This window comes from Haliotis cracherodii, unplaced genomic scaffold (genome assembly GCF_022045235.1).
Source record: "Haliotis cracherodii isolate W230 unplaced genomic scaffold, xgHalCrac1.p SCAF_36, whole genome shotgun sequence".
Lineage (NCBI taxonomy): Eukaryota > Metazoa > Mollusca > Gastropoda > Lepetellida > Haliotidae > Haliotis > Haliotis cracherodii.
Window position 1 is genome coordinate 1,668,209 of NW_027266293.1, and position 20,826 is coordinate 1,689,034.

At 42.7% G+C, this 20,826-nt stretch overlaps 1 protein-coding gene across 1 annotated transcript; it reads right to left on the reverse strand.

The window, feature by feature from the left end:
- Positions 1–15,117: 15,117 nt before the first annotated feature.
- LOC139477848 (uncharacterized) lies at positions 15,118–20,781 on the reverse strand. Its single transcript, XM_071260282.1, has 4 exons — positions 20,661–20,781; positions 19,129–19,183; positions 16,641–17,101; positions 15,118–16,095 (listed from the first exon to the last, which is right to left on the reverse strand). Exons 2-4 carry the CDS (start codon positions 19,167–19,169, stop codon positions 15,728–15,730), a joined length of 870 nt encoding a protein of 289 aa, XP_071116383.1. The 5' UTR covers positions 19,170–19,183; positions 20,661–20,781; the 3' UTR covers positions 15,118–15,727.
- Between the last annotated feature and the right edge of the window lie 45 nt (positions 20,782–20,826).

Sequence of the window (20,826 nt, forward strand, 5' to 3'; positions counted from 1 at the left end):
CCGTCAAAGTCCTGGAATACTGGTAAGTACTTTGTTAAAAAAACAAACAAAAAGTAATATGTAACTAACTGTATGTTGCAATCTGCTACATAAGAATAATTCAAGTCAAGGGTTGTTAAATGGTGAGGTGAGGTGAAATTGGGTTTAACGTCTCGTGCAAGATTATTGCACTTATATAGCGACGTGCATGTACGTGTGTGTGTGTGTTGCTGCTTGTACTAGTCCGGACTGATGCCGAATTATAGTGCTAGCTCACTGAGATACCATGCCGCAGTTTAACATGAATACCCCACTCAGACACAGTATACTGACTCCGAGCCGACCAGTCCTTGTTTTAGCCCCTTAATGCCGAGCGCGAGACAGGGTAAAAACAAGTACCATCTTTTAACGTCTTTTGGTATGACCCGGCCGGGGATCGAACCGCGGACTCCGGGCGGACGCTCTACCACTAGACCACGGAGGCGGTCGTTAAATGAAGTTCCACAATGTTAAGAAAAAACAAACCACAGGAGCTGGTATGGATATCCAGCCTCGAGTAGAAACCACCAATCAGCGGTCCCAAGTCGAGCATTGAGTACTTAGACAACACACCAGCCATGTGGTACGACCAGCAAGTGTCTGTTACAAGCCTAAGAGCATTAGTTGGATTTATCATTGACATGGAGAGCTGAAGACAGCTGTAATAACCTATCAGACACTATAAACAGATTAACTGCCCGTGCGTTATGAGATAATAGCATATGGCAGAGTGATTTCGTGAACGGTATTACTTCCTGATCCAAGTGTTAAATACAGCCATACACAGGGCAGGGATTTCACATGCTGGTTAATCACATGTCTGTGAATGTATGGATAATAAAACCGATGGCGTGAAGATGTCATCTGTGATCTGTACCTTGTAGCCCTTGGTTTCCTTGTGGTTTAATGTGATGTGGCTGCTCAAGTTACGAATGTACAAAAACAGCATTGCCTCATGGTTTTCAGGAGTGGAAGTGAATGTTAGTGAGTGAGTTGGGTTTAACGCCGTTTTTAACAGTATTCAAGTTATATCACGGCGTGGTTGCTTAATGTGGAAGGAAAGCCCGAAGTGACGTTTAGCATTTCGATGAAACCCACGAGCACGGGTATGGTGCTGATAAACTTAGAAACATAATCGAGGTGAACCGGGATTCGTACCCACAATCATAGGTTTCTGGCGTGCCCAAGGAACGCAACTCTGCACAGTGAATCGCGGCGCCCTTTACGACTGGGCAACCCGTGCCCCCCCCCCCCCCCCCCCCCCCCCCTTCTCATGTTTTTTTCTGAAAATGGAAACAGTAAATAACAATCATGACAAAATACATTGTGGACGCGGGGACAGTTGACTGACCACCTGATCCCGATGACAAGCATAGTCGCCTTTTACAGCAAGCATTCTACCCAGACCTATTCTACCCGGATCTTCACGAGTCAAAAGGTGACGTAGTGGGGTATGTTTCCCCGTACCTGCACATATAAAATCATCTGTATATATTGTTTCTCGTCCAACAGAGTGGTTAACTGCATTGAGTTGAGTGGACGCTGGGACAGGAGCTTGTACATTGATTGGTCTCTTCGATGGTCCATTTCTCAAGTACAGGACCTTGGTATGCAACTCAGAAAATATTATCTGAACAAGCACTGGTGACTCGTATTATGAAATCTAATCTTTATAAACTTACCCATTCATGTATTCAATTGCCTCCCTTGGGCACGCCAGAAACTTATGATTGTGGGTACGAATCCCGGTTCGCCCGGATAATGTTTCTAGGTTTGTCAGCACCATACCCGTGCTCGTGGGTTTCACCGAAGTGGTAAACGTCTGAGACCTGCATCACTTCGGGCTTTCCTCCCACATTAAGCTGACACGCCGCGATATAACTGGAATACTGTTAAAAGCGACGTTAAACCAATCCCACTCAGTCACTCACTCATTCATGTATTACTCCACATGTTTGATGTTAAAAGAGGCGGTCGGGTAGCCTAGTGGTTAAAGCGTTCGCTCGTCCCGCCGAAGACCTTGGTTCGACCCCGATATGGATACAATGTGTGAAGCCCATTTCTGGTGTTCCCCGCCGTGATATTGCTGGAATATGGCTAAAAACGGTGTAAAACCATACTCACTCACTTTGATGCTAAAATATTACCTGATTTGATATGTCGAACAGAAGTTTGGGGGTTTTACCTATCACCAGCCATTGCCCGTGTCCATGATAAGTATATATATATATATCCTTCACCTCGTTAGGAGGAGTAAACCGGATTTTGTGGCTCGTGGTGAGTTGGGGCGTTTTTCACTTGTAATCAAGCTTGTTAAATAAAAAAGTATTTGGTGACGTTATTAAATCAAGAAGCCAGTGGTGTTCTTAAAAAACCAGTGTACCGATAAAAATATGATATGGCTGAATGTGGCCGTAAATGTTGCTAAAAGTTAAATCTTTATTATTTAGGTATGGATTTGCATATGTGCGGACAAATCAAGATATTGCTCAAATCATAATCTTAAAATAGAATGAGGAACATTAAACAAAACTCGAAATCAAAGAGTATGTCCATTTTGTATAGAATCAGAACCAAAAAACATTTTATTGTACATCCTACGTTCCATGAATGTAAACAGCTCCTTGCATAACAGGGTCCGTTTACAGCAAATTGTTTAGCAAAATATGTTTCCTTGGTATGAAAAAAATAAGTTCTTGTAACATTATCATATGTATTGTACACCGGGGGCCCCTTTAATGGGAGTAAATAAAACTCTCCCTCAGGTCTCTTGATGAACCTCCAAGCATAGTTTCAATGTATATGTATGAGGCAATATTGTGAAAGTGATTTCATTCGCACGAATATTGTAATTATCAGAAGATTTACGAAATGTCCCACAATGGACAATGCCGCACAATGAAAAAATGCTTCATTATGGACAATGCCTCACTATGGACAGTGGCTCAATCCGGACAATGTCTCACTGTGGACAATGCCTCACTATGGACAATGTTTCACTACGGACAATGGCTCACAATGGACAATGCCTCACTGTGGACAATGTTTCACTACGGACAATGGCTCATAATGGACAATGTCTCAATGCGGACAAAGCTACATAAGGGACAATTAGTCACTATGGAAAATGCCATATTATGAACATTGCCTCACTATGGACAATGGATCACTATGGACACTGTCTCACTATGGACAATGGCCCACAATGAACACTGCCTCACTAAGGACAATGCCTAACAATGGACTCTTGCCTCACTATGGTCAATGGCTCATGATGGACACTGCCTCAGTATGGACAATGGCTCACAATGGACACTAGCTCACTATGGACATTGTCTCACTATGGACACTGTTTCACTATGGACTCTGCCTCACTATGGACAATGGTTCATAATGGACACTGCCTCACTATGGACACTGTCTTACTATGGACACTGCCTCACTATGGACACTGTCTCACTATGGACACTGTCTCACTATGGACAATGGCTTACAGCGGACACTGCCTCACTATGGACACTGTCTCACTATGGACACTGGCTCACTATGGACACTGTCTTACTATGGACACTGCCTCACTATGGACACTGTCTTACTATGGACAATGGCTTACAGCGGACACTGCCTCACTATGGACACTATCTCACTATGGACAATGGATCACTATGGACACTGTCTTACTATGGACACTGCCTCACTATGGACACTGCCTCACTATGGACACTGTCTTACTATGGACACTGCCTTACAGCGGACACTGTCTTACTATGGACACTGCCTCACTATGGACACTGTCTTACTATGGACACTGCCTTACAGCGGACACTGCCTCATTATGGACACTGTCTCACAATGGACAATGTCTCATAATGGACAATGGCTCACTATGGACACTGCCTCACTATGGACACTGCCTCACTATGGAAACTGCCTCACTATGGACACTGTCTTACTATGGACACTGGCTCACTATGGACAATGGCTCACTATGGACACTGCCTCACTATGGATACTGTCTCACTATGGACACTGTCTTACTATGGACACTGCCTCACTATGGACATTGGCTCACTATGGACACTGCCTCACTATGGACACTGTCTCACTATGGACACTGCCTCACTATGGACACTGTCTTACTGTGGACACTGTCTTACTATGGACACTGCCTCACTATGGACACTGTCTCACTATGGACACTGTCTTACTATGGACACTGTCTTACTATGGACACTGTCTTACTATGGACACTGTCTCACTATGGACACTGTCTCACTATGGACACTGTCTTACTATGGACACTGTCTTACTATGGACACTGGCTCACTATGGACACTGTATGTGTGTGGGTGTATGTATATGTGTAAGTGTGTGCATGTGTGTGTGGGTGTATGTATATATGTAAGTGTGTGCATGTATGTGTGTGGGTGTATGTATATATGTAAGTGTGTGCATGTGTGTGTGGGCTCGTATGTATATGTGTAAGTGTGTGCATGTTTGTGTGTGGGTGTATGTATATATGTAAGTGTGTGCATGTGTGTGTGGGTGTATGCATATGTAATTGTGTACATGTGTGTTTGTTTGTTGTCTTACGCCGCACTCAGCAATATTCCAGCTATATGAAGGCGGTCTGTAAATAATCGAGTCTGGACCAGACAATCCAGTGATTGATATCATTACCATCGATCCGCGCAATTGGGATCGATGACATGTATCAACCAAGTCAGCGAGCCTGATCACCCAATCCCGTTAGTTGCCTTTTACGGCAAGTGTGGGTTGCTGAAGACCTATTCTACCCCGGAATCTTCAGGGGTCTGTGGAGGGGTGGGTCGTAAGGGGGAGACAGCACAACATGGACGCCGGTCGAGGCGTCAGGTGTAGAGAATGCACGCAGGCGACACTGATGGGCTTCTATTCGTGGATTCATTATATGAGTAGCTCAGTCGCTGGTTACAGCAGAACAACACAGGTGGCGAAACATGTGATGGTTTAGGAGATAAAAACAAGGATAGCATTTTGTTGTGTCAGCGTGAGTACACGTATGCAAAGTGTCACCTATATATAGCACGCACACATCGCGAACACACGCTGCTGACATCCCACAATCTACTTCCCTTGACAGTGATCTCTGCTGGAGCTGAGTGTCACTTCCGGTTGTGCCTTCGCGAGGTGTTGTGGGAAGCTGTGCTCACCGTGACCCTGTAATTACCTGGCATTACCGGATGTCTTTCTGAAGGGGCTGGGAGGGTCTCGCTTCTCCGCAGATAATTCATCTAAATATATACGAACCAAACATGTTGTTTTTGAGAAGCTATTCCGAACAGGAATATTTACGTCCTGCAACCTTTTGTGCCAGAACATAAAACTGAAGTGAGTCTTGGTGACAAACACGACCCACCGGCACCATCTCGCTACGACCTCGCCATGATATCGCCAGGAATAAATGTAAACAAGCTGGAGCTGAACGATATTCACTCACTGTTCTGAGCTGGATATATAATCAAGGGACGATATCCCTTCATGGCGAGGAGGGTTTGCCTAAAGTATGTCAGTGGTCAAAGCATGCAAGAGACTGGTTCTAATATCATCATTGGAACCCCGTGGGATGGTGTATTTGGTGCCCCCGGCGTCTTAGATAGTACTAATTCTGACAAAACCCAGCTCACACACTCGATCACCCACCCACTAACTCACTCACCTTCACCCCTACATACTCAACATAGGACTAGGAGGGGATGCTGCAGTGAACAGATCAAGGTCAGTTGATGATGAAGATGTCATTGACAGTTCGCTGATATTGATAGTTCTCTCGTATTGGCAGTTTCCCCGTATTGACAGTTGTCCATCATTGACAGTTCTCTTGTAATGACAGTTCCCCCGTATTGACAGTTGTCCCGCACTGACAGTTTTCTTGTAATGACAGTTACCCCGTATTGACAGGTGTCCCTCACTGACTGTTCTCTTGTAATGACAGTTACCCCGCATTGACAGTTGTCACACACTGACAGTTCTCTTGTAATGACAGTTACCCCGCATTGACAGTTGTCACACACTGACAGTTCTCTTGTAATGACAGTTCCCCCGTATTGACAGTTGTCCCGCACTGACAGTTCTCTTGTATTGACAGTTCCCTGTATTGACAGTTGTCCCGCACTGACAGTTCTCTTGTAATGACAGTTCCCCCGTATTGACAGTTGTCCCGCACTGACAGTTCTCTTGTATTGACAGTTCCCCCGTATTGACAGTTGTCCCGCACAGACAGATCCCCGTATTGAAATATCTCCTGTCCTGACAGTTGCCCCACACTGAGGATGAATATGATATTGATAGTTTCTCTCATATTGATAGTTCTCTCTCTAAATGCTTATCATTTGTTAAAATCACTTCCTTCTGACACCGTCTTTAAATAATGCTAAAAGACGAACTTACAAGAGGAAAATGTACGCACTACATTCTAGCACGGACGTATATATACGTCTTTGATTCTAGTCATGGAGTGGCCACAGACAGACAGATGCATCAAAGATTAGGCACATGACTGTGGTGATTGAAGTCTTCAGTAAATATTTGGTTCGCTGTCGGCCATATATCTCAACCAATTACTTCGATTTGATTGAATCTCGCAATGTGCTATAATTCACAATAGGTTTCAGAGAAGCGTTGCCCGCTGCCATTATGCTCCATCAGTCGTAGGGAAGCATTATATGGCCAGTTTTACAGCCCATTGACCAGGCAGCACTCGGATGAACCAGTGTTAAAGAACTGGGAGTATCTTAATGATTTCCTATAGAATAACAAACCAATGTTCACCCAGCACGTCCGTGATAGATACACACGTCTCACGACCAGTTCTGCTTGTCCGGAAACACACACGTCTTCAGTTAGAGCCACGGTGTACACTCTGGGCAGTAATAGACCGAGACTTTGTTGGGAGTGAGTACTGTCTAGACTCAAATATTGTTTTAAACATCTCGTTGACTTTGAAATAGGAATCGTCAATGCTTGTCACTATCCGGGGGCTAATTTCTGTAATTTGATACTGAATCAAACATTGTACATCTGTCAGACATTGTCTGGTCCAAGGTTGCAACGTGTAGCAAGGGAACCCAGTGATATAGCCACCACGTCAAATTGTACGACATATATAACCAGGGGATTTAACAACCATAACACAATGTACATCATATATAACCAGGGGGTATGGTAACCATAACACAATGTACAACATACATAACCAGGGGAGATAGCAACCCTAACACAATGTACATCATATGTAACAAGGGGATTTGGGAACCATAACACAATGTAAAACACATATATATATACATATGCAGTTCCTTTACACTACCTATACTCAACCTATACTCAACATATACACTTCCTATACACTACCTATATTCAACCTATACTCAACCTATACACTACCTATACTCAACCTATACTCAACCTATACACTGTCTATACTCAACCTATACTTAGCCTATGCTCAACCTATACACTACCTATACTCAACCTATACACTACCTCTACTCAACCTATACACTACCTATAATCAACCTATACTCAACCTATACACTACATATACACTGCCTTTACACTACCTATACTCAACCTATACTCAAACTATACACTACATATACACTACCTATACTCAACCTATACTCAACATATACACTTCCTATACACTACCTATACTCAACCTATACTCAAACTATACACTACCTATACTCAACCTATACACTACCTATACACTACCTATACTCAAACTATACTCAAATTATACACTACCTCTACTCAACCTATACTCAAACTATACTCAACCTATACTCAACCTATACACTACCTATGCACTACCTAAACACTACCTATACTCAAACTATACACTACCTTTACACTACCTCTACTCAACCTATACTCAAACTATACTCAAACTATACACTACCTATACACTACCTATACACTACCTATACTCAAACTATACTCAAACTATACTCAACCTATACTCAACCTATACACTACCTATATTCGCCCGATACTCAGCCTTTACTATTATGGAATGGGAGACCTGCTGTTTCATTTTTCACCAGTAAACCCAGTCCAGACTGCAGTGAGTAGTATGGACGGTGGACACGGACATATTCCATCAATGAACAGGCAGACCAGGACAATCTACTTCCATGAATGGAGATCCCCGCTGTGAGGTGTACAAAGCGGTGCCTGTGTGACTGGGATAAAGTGTGACCATCAGTATATTTAGTTAGTCAAAGTCTTCAGTCTTAAGTACAGGGCGTCTCAACGTTGCTGGATCAGTGGCAGCAACAAAGAGGAATATCTACCGATGTATCATCATCAGCATCCATCACTGTCTGCCGAAGGAGACAATCGACTCCATCCAACTGCTGATAGCGCATCCGCGCAGAATGACCTTGTGTGGTCAAGGACATTTTCCAACATGACTATACTTTCTCTCTCCTGACACCATCACTATATTATCTTGCATCTCGAGACCATCACTATATTATCTTGTATCTCGACATCATCACAATATTATCTTGTATCTCGACCCCATCACTATATTATCTTGTATCTGGACACCATCACTATGTTATCTTGTATCTCGACACCATCACTATATTATCTTGTATCTCGACACCATCACTATATTATCTTGTATCCCGACACCATCACTATATTATCTTGTATCTCGACACTATCACTATATTATCTTGTATCTCGACACCATCACTATATTATCTTGTATCTCAACACCATCACTACATTATCGTGTATCCCGACACCATTACTTTATTATCTCAAATCCCGACACCATCACTATATTATCTTGTATCTTGACATCATCACAATATTATCTTGTATCTCGACACCATCACTATATTATCTTGTATCTCGACACCATCACTATATTATCTTGTATCCCGACACCATCACTATATTATCTTGTATCTCGACACTATCACTATATTATCTTGTATCTCGACACCATCACTATATTATCTTGTATCTCAACACCATCACTACATTATCGTGTATCCCGACACCATTACTATATTATCTCAAATCCCGACACCATCACTATATTATCTTGTATCTCGACACCATTACTATATTATCTCAAATCCCGACACCATCACTATATTATCTTGTATCTCGACACCATAACTACGTTATCGTGTATCCCGACACCATTACTATATTATCTCAAATCCCGACACCATCACTATATTATCTTGTATGTCGACACCATCACTATATTATCTCGAATCCCGACACCATCACTATATTATCTTGTATCTCGACATCATCACTACATTATCGTGTATCTCGACACCATCACTATGTTATCTCGAATCCTGACATAATCCTCATAAAGTCAAGTATTTTACGAGGGCTTCATTTAACCGTTTTAGTAGCTTTTTTGTTCTTTAACGCCTTACTCGGTAATATTCCAGCTAAATGACGACGGCCTGTAAATAATTAAGTAAGCACGAGACAATACAGTGATTAACATCATGAGCATCGATCTACGCAATTGGGATACCATGACATGCATCAACCAAGTCAGCGAGCCTGACCATCCGATCCCGTTAGTTGCCTATTGCGTTTGCTGAAGATCATTTCTAACCCGAATCATCACGGCTGGAAGAAGGCGTGAGTGTGTTTCTGAGAGACCAAAGACAGATTTTACTGCGGCTTCATTCTCTGTTGGAGTTAAAAACTGGACAACCTCAGGCAACAAACAAACGTTTACTTTCTTTGAGAAAACCATGGTGGGCGGGTGATACCGGTACGGAAAATCATGTATGCCACTTTCGCGAACACCTGGTGTTAAACACTGATTTTCTGTGAACCAATGGACTCTGCTTCGGTGGATAATCGAGACTGGTTTTTCTCAAGGTTGACGTTTTATATCTATTTAAAACAAGTAAGCGAATGGGAATAAATGGACACTTTACTAGCATCGAACTATCATCATTTGTATCCGCCAGGGATTTGTTTTGAACGCAGACCATTTTATGATCTTTTTAAACGATTTGGTTGGTTGGTTTGTTGTTTAAAGTCGCACTCAGCATATTCCAGCTACATGACGGCGGTCTGTAAATAATCGAGTCTGGACCAGACAATCCAGTGATTAATATCATGAGCATCGTTCCACGCAATTGGGATCGATGACACGCATCAACCAAATCAGCGAGCCTGACCACCCGATCCCGTTAGTCGCCTCTTACACGGCAAGGATTTGTTGCTGAGGACCTATTCTACCCCAGATCTTCACGTGTCCCTTTTAAATGAACTCATAGAACTCAAGGCATATTTATTTTCAGTGAGCGACCACTTATCTGTGAGGTCTTGGATTCCACTGGAATGAAAGTATACTTAAGACCCAGAAGATGGTGATGCAATTAATTCTATGAATTCAAATCACTTGTTGTCAATCATGCACAATATCAAACGCATAAATCAGCTGACCACCAATGGCGCTCAGTGTATATGACTATGGGTACGGCTGGGACGAGTCAACATTTACTACCCGGGTACCCACCCCCATATTACCCGACCCTACCCAGGTACCCGCTGTGGGTATCAAGAGATAGGTCCGAATGGGAATAGTTTGACCATAGCCCTGATGAAGGAGTAAGCATATACTCCGAAAACGTTCCTCATAATAAAGAAGTTGACATCCATAAATTCTCTTCCTCGTGTGTATCACTTCTAAATGCCTTTCAAAGACCTGGCAAACTGTATTTAGATACGTGTATAAAACGATCTAGTCAACCCCGAGTACCCCGTCCCAGCCCTAAGTCTATGGGTACAAAAACTCAGTTCTCAAAAAGTTCGTCACCTAGGTTGTGGCCAATATGTGGATGGAAACATCAGACAGACAGACAGACAGACAGACAGAAGTTTATTCAATATTTTAGGCCATATGACCTATAGTACAGTAGTGTTTTTTTGTATCAACGTTGTACAGTCACGTGTAGGTAACAATAAGTTTACATAAAATATTAACGTCCAATTTCAAAAATCTTCTTCAGGAATATTGACATAGATGATATTGTATTTGCATTGCAGGAGTTCAACAAATTTTTCATCAGTTGTTCATCTTTGTACATAGTTGAAATCATAGGGAGGTATCTATTTCTAAGAATCTGATAATATTTACAAATGAGAAGTACATACACTCATCCTCAACATAGCCTTCATTACAATAACGGCATAAACTACATTCTTTATCTTGTACATTTTTCTTTCTGAGATTGTTAACATTAAAATGATGTAATGATATACATAATTTACACAAAGATTATCTCAAAGTTCTATCCTGAAGTACAGATACATATTTTTCAGGAACAAGTAAAGATTTTATATTCGTATAATGGCATAAAAACCTTGAGGATGATATTTGACAGTGTCAATCTTGTGAAAATATATCAACTAATCTTTCCTTAAGCATGAAGATAAATAGTTTATCATTTCCAACATCTTGAGATATCCATGCAAGAGAAAAACCAGACATACAAAGAATATTTCTGATATCAGACACCCATAAACAATTGATGGAAACATCAGTGCACACGAATTGGGGCGACGTCATCAGTTACCGCGTATGACCTCCCCTGGTAAGGATGCACGCCTCAATGCGCCGTCTCATGGATGACGTGAACCGTCTGATGATGATTGCCGGAATGTGTTTCAAAACATCATGCGAGGCGTGTTCCAGGTCCTGTAAGTTGTTTGAATGGTTGGGTCGCCCTCCTCAGCTCTCTACCCAGATGATCCCAAGAGTGATAGATGGGAGACATGTCGGGAGAACGTGAGGACCCAGGCCGTACGGGCACGTTGACGTTGTTTAGAGAGTCCTGCGTGAACCGTTGTCCTGTTGCAGCGAGATCCCCGCCCCGTTGGTTGTCGCTGCAAAAATGGCACCGCTACTCGTCTCAGGACTTCGTCAACGTACCGTTGTGCATTGAGGTTGCCATGGATAACAACGAGCGGTGTCTTCTGATCCGCACAGATTCCACCCAAGACCATGAGACCACGAGTGAGTGAGTGAGTTGGGTTTAACGCCGCTTTTAACAGTATTCCTTTTACATCACGGCGTGTCAGCTTAATGTGGAAGGAAAGCCCGAAGTGATGCAGGTATCAGACGTTTACCACTTCGGTGAAACCCACGAGCACGGGAATGGTGCTGACAAACCTAGAAACATAATCAGGGCGAACCGGGATTCGAACCACAATCATAGGTTTCTGGCGTGCCCAAGCGAGTCAAATCTGCACAGCGAATCGCGGCGCCTTAGACGACTAGGCACGACCTCGACGGGGATGGACATCTTGCATACAGCCAGGAGACATTCCTTTCCCCAAATGTACGGACCTTCCCGTTTGCATGGAATAGATTGAATCTGCTCTCATTGGTGAATAAAACACGTTGTCATTCGCGCCGCTACCAACGTTGGCACGTCGAGCCCACCGTAGTCTGTCTGGGTGATGTTGTGGCCCCAACACCATCCCACGGAGCGGTCTGTATGTCCTAATGCCAACAGCACGCAGTCGTCTTCTCACTGTGTGACGGCTGACACGGTCACCCAACGCCGTTGCTGCCGATTCCGTGACTGTCAGGAACCGGTTGCGTAGATGCAAGGTTCGCAGATATCTATCTTCTAAGGGTGTGGTTACACGTGGTCTGCCAGTCCGAGGCCTGTCACTAGCGTGGCCAGTCCTGTTGTACCGCATGATCAGTTTTCTGATGGTCTGACGTGAGCACGAGTGTTCTGGCAATCTGAAATTGTGGAGTCCCCACCATGGCGATACCAATGACCCTCTCTCTCTGTTCTGCATATAAATGTGGCATTTGTTCGGTGTGTTTGTGGTTCATGTAATTGTGTCGGTCGACTTTTATACAGGTACCTGCACGGATGTTCCATGCAGCAGCGAAAAATCTGTTTCCGGTATTTTTGGTTGGTTGTTGGTTTGTTGTTTTAGGCCGCCGTCAGCAATATTCCAGCTACATGACGGCTATATGTCTGTAAATAATCGACAATCCAGTGATTGATATCATGAGCATCGATCCACGCAATTGGGATCGATGACATGCTTTAACCAAGTCAGCGAGCCTGACCACCCGATCCCGTTAGTCACCTTTTACGACAAGCATAGACGCCTTCTACGGCAAGAATGGGTTGCTGAAGACCTATTCTATGCGGGATCTTCAAGGGTCCCGGTATTTTGAGTCGACGGCTTCATGTTCTTGATTCTGTGCAAACGAGTATGCTGCGTTTGGGGCCATTGTTTGCATCATGTTACATACATTTGCCTGCTTGCGTTTTTTGGTTTTCAAAGTTTTTCAAGCAAAACGTCCTTTTGATCTTTAGTTTGCCATTTTCGCGAACACCTGGGTTTTACACTGATTTTCTGTGAACCAGTGGACTCTGCTACGGTGGATAACGGATACCTATCATCCCCAGGCTTAAAATATTTGCGTTAAGGAGATGCAGAATGGATAACATCGAGCAATAAATTATTTGCAAATGTCCAAATATCCTTCTGCAAACGTCATTTGCTCTCTGAAAATAAATCTATTTTTTGGGGAGTGCCCATCTACAGTCGGTCTATATGACTAGACCAGAGAAATATTGGTGCAGACATTTTGATTTTCACAGACTACCTCGACAAGCCTTCGTAATGTTATTTTAACTCGATGATGTGGACAGAGTGACTACATCAATGGAAAACATTTTGTTCCGTTCAGGTTTTGGAATGGTCTGGATTCAGCTAGATCAGCTATATTATAATAATCCTTAATGAATTTCAGCAAGGACCAGCAGACACTAGCTGTCAAGAATAGCATATTACGACTGAATTATCTTCGAAATGTATTTACTGTGTTCATTTCTCATTCTATGCTTAAAACAGAAGTTTATTTAACATTTGTTTGATTGTTTAACTCCGCTATTCGCCTATATTCCAGCTATATGACGGCCGTCTGTAAATAATCGAGTCTGGACCAGACAATCCAGTGATTTACATCACGAGCATCGATCCACGTGATTGGGATCGATGACATGCATCAACCATATGGTAATATGGGTGTGTTCTTAGCAAAAACCTTCACATTAAGAAACTACGGTGGCCCATAAGGGACATGGAGTCTGTTTTTCAATATTTTGATATTTCACTTACTTTTATCGTAACCTTTTGCATATTAACAAAATTTGTCATACAAATATGTGATAAATCATGTATAAAAACAACCGAAAACGTGGAAAATGTACTTCCAAGTAGCTATCGAATCGCTGAAATGTGAAGCGAAAATGTCAAAAACTAAAATGAAAATGTCAAAAACAAAAACGAAAATGTCAAAAACAAAAGCGAAAATACAGAAAACTAAAATGAAAATGTCAAAAACAAAAACGAAAATGTCAAAAACAAAAGCGAAAATACAGAAAACTATTCCCACCGCGTTGATAATATTCCCACCGCGTTGGAAATAGTTTTCTGTATTTTCATTTTAGTTTACATTTTCGCTTTTGTTTTTGACCTTTTCGTTTTTGACATTTTCATTTTAGGTTTTTGACCTTTTCGTTTTTGTTTTTGACATTTTCATTTTAGGTTTTTGACCTTCTCGTTTTTGTTTTTGACATTTTCATTTTAATTTTTGACATTTTCGCTTCACTTTTCAGCGATTCAATATCTTCTTTATGCGTGATTATCCCATGTTTGTATAACAAATCGTGTTAATTTCCAGGTTACGATAACAGAAAGTGAAATATCAAAATATTGAAAAACAGACTCCATGTCCCTTATGGGCCACCGTAAGTAACACCTAACACCTTATTTTACTCAAACAAGCGTTATGAACCTTGTTAATGTATTGTGGGCCATCTACTGTATAAGTTGCCTGTCTGTCTGTAGTCATCCTGAAAAAACAACTTGGGACTCAAATCAGGCTCTTTGACATGTTCATAGAAGAGCATGCTTGAGTGGACCTCGAACGCTGTGAATTGAGGAAACAAAATTGGAGCTGCTAGAATATACCTCAACATATCTTGAGGATATTAAAGCAATATGAAACAGACGAGGTGAAGGGAATTAGCCATTTGGCCTTTATTGAATGATATCAGATCATCGATATACCTAAAGATTTTAACTTCTTGGACACATTTCCGTGTTTTAAATGCCAATTCTTGTATATGCATATCCGAGAGAAAACACAAACCACAACATCCATAGGGACAACATCAAACCCCTCACAACCAACCTCAAAGACTTCAAGAATAGAAAGTCCCCTTCAAAGGACCTCAACCATTGATCAACCATGATCAAGGCGTACCATCAACTCACCAAATATTCCAATAATTCGTAATCCTGTTGTTTATACTACGGGCTTCACCCCCTTGTTTACGTTATTGGCGTGTTTTTTACCAGCTTGTGTACATAACAGGCTTCTCAATTCCAATGTAAGCACACCCCAATCTATTCAACTGTCTACACTCTACCTCATACATGTATATATGCTTGTCATCCATACGTTCTTGTTAACGGAGTTAGAACCTACACCGAAACGTCGCTCCTACGTGTATTAAAGAAGTTGTTCATCCTTACCAAATACTCCAACTTCTGAATGCCCCTCAAAGAAGTTAGAATTGTTTATGTCACTTCATCCGAGAAACATTTCAGTTATTCCCTGTCATCATTCTCTTTCAAACATTCTGTGTGCAAACGTTATTTCAACGATTTGGAAATTAGAAGCGCCACCTGCAATCAGAATTTCTTGTATGACCCAGTCCGATCTAGCTCCCCACAATTCAGATGTCATTTCTGTCATTTGCTTCCAACGTCTCCTCATGAGATGGTACTCCAACTCATTGTCAGGAAAGATATATGTCTCGTCCTCCACTCTGTCCATCTTTGTCCGATCTTCCTCTAAGCTGGACGCAGCATACCCTGCTGCCTGTGAAGTACGGGGCCACCAGCTTACATAGACTGAGTTATCAAGTAAAAGTGCATGGTGAATTCCTGTTCCACCCCTAGCTTTCCATGTATACAGTGTGATTTTCTCTGAAACAGTATCAAAATATTTCAAATTGTGAATTATGTTTATGATATATTCATGAAACACATTGGTTGGTTGGTTGGTTTGTTGTTTAACGCCGCACTCAGCAATGTTCCAGCTCTATGACGGCGGTCTGTAAATAATCTGTAAATGTCTGGACCAGACAATCCAGTGATCCAGAAGCATCGATCCACGCAAATGGGATCGATGACATGTATCAACAAAGTCAGCGAGCCTGACCACCCGATCCCGTTAGTCGCCTTTTACGACAAGCATTGTCACCTTTTACGGCAAGCATTTGATGCTGAAGACCTACTCTACCCCGGATCTTCACGGGTTCACATTGGAGATTATCGCGATATATGAAACATATTCAGAACACAAGGGTCCTCAGTTGTCTGACAACATTGCAAACATTTACATGGATACATTCGTCACCATGAACATTAAGATTCTACAACAATGCCAATGGTTGCTCATACAGGAAAATATCATTGGTAATCAATTGTTTTTGCTTTATTATAATAGTTCATCAGGTTTAGATGTTTACCTTTGAAAGGGGAATCCCAGCCTGACATGTTGAGCATTGACGTAAACCTTGATCCACCGCCCAGATAAATGACCAAATACCTCCGCAAAGTTTCAGGTCGCCAAAGAATTGTAAGACTCTTTGGAGTTCCTCCTGCATGTAGGACTTGGTACAGAACCCAGCAACAGTTTTGATCCAGTAAGGAATAGTGACCCGTGCTCTTTTGCTTGTTCCAATACGTCATCATTTTAGCCAGGTTTAATGTTGTGGACGGTATCATAAATCTATAGTCAGGATCCATGCCCTCTTCTTCAACGTCTTCCTGAAGGTTATTTTTGCAATTACTTTCTTTCATATTAATCCCACATTTTACTTTCTCTTCTTGAGGCCACCAACTGACATACTGGCGATTGCTAAGATACAGAGATGCGTGACCGACCTGACTGGTTCCAAGAGGCATCCATATAAAGATGTAATGGTAACTGAAAAAGAGGTCATTGAAATGAACAGACACACAATTTGTGGTAACTTGCTTTTTCACACGTGTGAACTCGGGTGTTATCAGAGAATACAAGAGTACTCTTACATATGAGTAATCGTTGATCAGTGGTGTCTGACAGTTGTTCCATGCTAAAAGTTAAACATGTATTCCATGGCCACATGATATACAAGAGTAAGGTTTTTGCAAGGAGCTGCTTCAAATGTTCTGTGCAAAAGACTTGTTCATTTTGTTATCCAGTTCCCTATCATTGCCAGTCTACGTAATCTTCGGAGGAGCGGAGTTAAGAAAATGTTTCACTCTTGGTCGTTTTCACGATGTCACGACTAAATGAAAATGAATAATGGCAGATGAAAGTCAGAGATATTCCCTGTAGAGGTAACCCACCCGTGACAACCCTTCGCAAAAACGAATGAATTGGAAACACACATCTTTGGCACAGGTTCCAGACAACAAGTGCGTATCTGCAAGGCTGGCAGATGATGTCAACGCATCAACGATGTCCGAGGGAGGTGCCAAGCCAGGAAGCCAATCCTAACGGCAGCACAGTAACGTCGAAGTCTCCAGTGGTGGTTGTGGCATTCCAGCATAACGCCAGACCACAGTTGATGGGGTCGTGCACCAGTATCTTACTTAGACCAATGTTAATGTGTTACCCTGACCTGCAAGATCACCTGATCTGTCACAATCGAACGTGTCTTGGATTTGGACTTGGAAAGATCTTTACAACGTCTTCTTTAACCTAAAAAAATTCCGGCTTATTTCCAAAGATATTTCGTCAACGTTTAGTGTCCTACGTGATTCGATTGTGTCAGGATTGCATCCGTACACAAGGTGGACTGTGTCAACTTTCTTCGACCCCAAGCGTGTGACATGACTCGTTTTCTTTGGACTATTGCTCTTTACCGTACCATTCATTTAATACAATTCAATCTTCGGCAGTAACCATGTTTTGACAGATTCTCTTTATGTTTGTATGTCACAATAACTGTTACCTCTGAGTATAAATGCGACCCAAAACATGACTTGTCAGTACGTTCCTCTATTGTACTTCATGATCTCACTTCCATTGACAGAGGTATCAAAATCGGTGGTCAGGTTCGCTGATTTGGTTGATGCATGACCCCGTATTTCAATTGCGTATGACAATACTCATGATATCAGTCCGTTGTCTATTTACGCCCTATAGCTGGAATATTACTGTAGTGCGGCGTAAAACAACAAAACAAGGGAAATACAGAGTCCCAAAGCTTTCCTCATCACCTAGTGTATCTTCAGATATTGTTCCAACAATTTTTGACCGATTCTTGCCAATTACAATTTTAAAAGGTTTTGCCATTACATATTCTGTGACATTTCTTTAAAATCAAACCACTGTAAAGAAATAGGTATGGCCTTATAATGCCATAATACTAGTTTTATATACAAATTAAGATATTCTAGTCAGTGTACTGTCCTTTGTCGCAGTTCTATATCGTACTGTCCTTTATCGCCAGGTTCTTGTATTATATTCTCATATCGTTTTACTCCTACACGATCCCTCTCTGCGTGAGGGCGGTCGGGTAGCCTAGTGGTTAAAGCGTTCACTCGTCACGCCGAAGACCCGGGTTCGATTCCCGACATGGGTACAATGTTTGAAGCCCATTTCTGGTGTCCCCCGCCGTGATATTGCTGGAATACTGCTAAAAGCGGCGTAAAATCAAACTCACTCACACCTCTCTGCGTGAGGCATGTCAACCGCTTCAGGTCGTGTCAGGTAAACTTTCCTTTCGGGGCGATAAGCGCAACACATTCAGACCAGTACATATTACATCTGTATCTCGAAATTAAACGGCCACTCTCGAAAGTAAAATACATTGCCGTGACATTGTTTTGTCGTTTCTGAGCGCCATGGCATCTTCACCCGAAAGGGAGTATCATCAAGTATATTGGGGTTTTTGTTTGGAGTTTGTTTTGTTAGAAAATGGTGAATGTATTAATACTACGTTTTAGAAATGAGAAACAACGTACCTTGTGTCAGCTTGTGTCATTTGTCTTCTGTTCGAGGCCATGTCTGGTAGCCAACCTTCAGAACACGGAAAAAGAGGTGGTTACGTCGGACGTGAAATGTTAGAGGTCAAATGTTAGAGATCAAATGTTAAAGGTGTCGGTTTTGAAGTTCAACAAAATGTATAATTTTTATATGTACAGCACCTCTCCATTCCTCTCTGAGCTGCCGTTCTCATTCATTCCACTCCAGTCTGTGCTACCCCTCTCATTCACTACAATCTGTGCTGCCTCTCTCATTCACTACAATCTGTGCTGCCTCTCACATTCACTACAATCTGTTCTGCCTCTCTCATTCACTCCAGTCTGTGCTGCCTCTCATTCACTCCAATCTGTGCTGCCACTCTCATTCACTCCAGTCGGTGCTGCCTCTCTCATTCACTACAGTCTGTGCTGCCTCTCTCATTCACTCCAGCTTGTGTTGCCCCTTCCATTCACTGGAATCTGTGCTGCCTCTCTCATTCACTCCAGTCTATACTGCCTCTCTTATTCACTCCAGTCTGTGCTGCCTCTCTTATTCACTCCAGTCTGTGCTGCCTCTCTCATTCACTCTAGTCTGTGCTGCCTGTCTCATTCACTACAATCTGTGCTGCCTCTCTCATTCACTACAATCTGTGCTGCCTCTCTCATTCACTCCAGTCTGTACTGCCTCTCTCATTCACTCCAGTCTGTACTGCCTCTCTCATTCACTCCAGTCTGTGCTGCCTCTCTCATTCACTCCAGTCTGTACTGCCTCTCGTTCACTCCAGTCTGTGCTGCCTCTCTCATTCACTCCAGTCTGTGCTGCCTCTCTCATTCACTCTAGTCGGTGCTGCCTCTCGTTCACTCCAGTCTGTGCTGCCTCTCGTTCACTCCAGTCTGTGCTGCCTGTCTCATTCACTCTAGTCCGAGCTGCCTCTCTCATTCACTCCAGTCTGTGCTGCCTCTCTCATTCACTCCAGTCTGTGCTGCCTCTCTCATTCACTCTAGTCTGTACTGCCTCCCTCATTCACTCCAGTCTGTACTGCCTCTCTCATTCACTCTAGTCGGTGCTGCCTGTCTCATTCACTCCAGTCTGTGCTGCCTCTCGTTCACTCCAGTCTGTGCTGCCTCTCTCATTCACTCCAGTCTGTGCTGCCTCTCTCATTCACTCTAGTCTGTGCTGCCCCTCTCATTCACTCTAGCCTGTGCTGCCTCTCTCATTCACTCCAGTCTGTGCTGCCTCTCTCATTCACTCTAGCCTGTGCTGCCTCTCTCATTCACTCCAGTCTGTGCTGCCTCTCTCATTCACTCCAGTCTGTGCCGCCTCTCTCATTCACTCCAGTCTGTGCTGTCCCTCCCATTCACTCCAGTCTGAGCCGCCTCTCCCATTCACTCCAGTCTGAGCCGCCTCTCCCATTCACTCCAGTCTGAGCCGCCCCTCTCATTCAGGCCAGTCTGTGTTGCCTGTCTTATTCACTCTAGTTTGTAGTACCCCTACATGCACGTTATAACCCCGTAAAGCAATAAATACTCACCATGTGTTTTAGAAGCTTGTTATACTTGGCTGTAGACAGGAAAGATGTGACCCACAAATCAACTGGATTCGCTGTCGTGATTGTCGGCTAACTTTAGTAATTACGTGCCATATATAATATTCATAAACCGGATGTAGACAGACACGAGTGCAATGCGTGTGCACAT

Coding starts and splice junctions, on each gene's coding strand:
- LOC139477848 (XM_071260282.1), bottom strand. CDS start 19,169: ATGGCCTCGAACAGAAGACAAATGACACAAGCTGACACAAG. Junction 17,102..19,128: donor ATGACACAAGCTGACACAAG/GTACGTTGTTTC, acceptor CCTCTTTTTCAG/TTACCATTACATCTTTATAT. Junction 16,096..16,640: donor CTGGGATTCCCCTTTCAAAG/GTAAACATCTAA, acceptor ATACTGTTTCAG/AGAAAATCACACTGTATACA.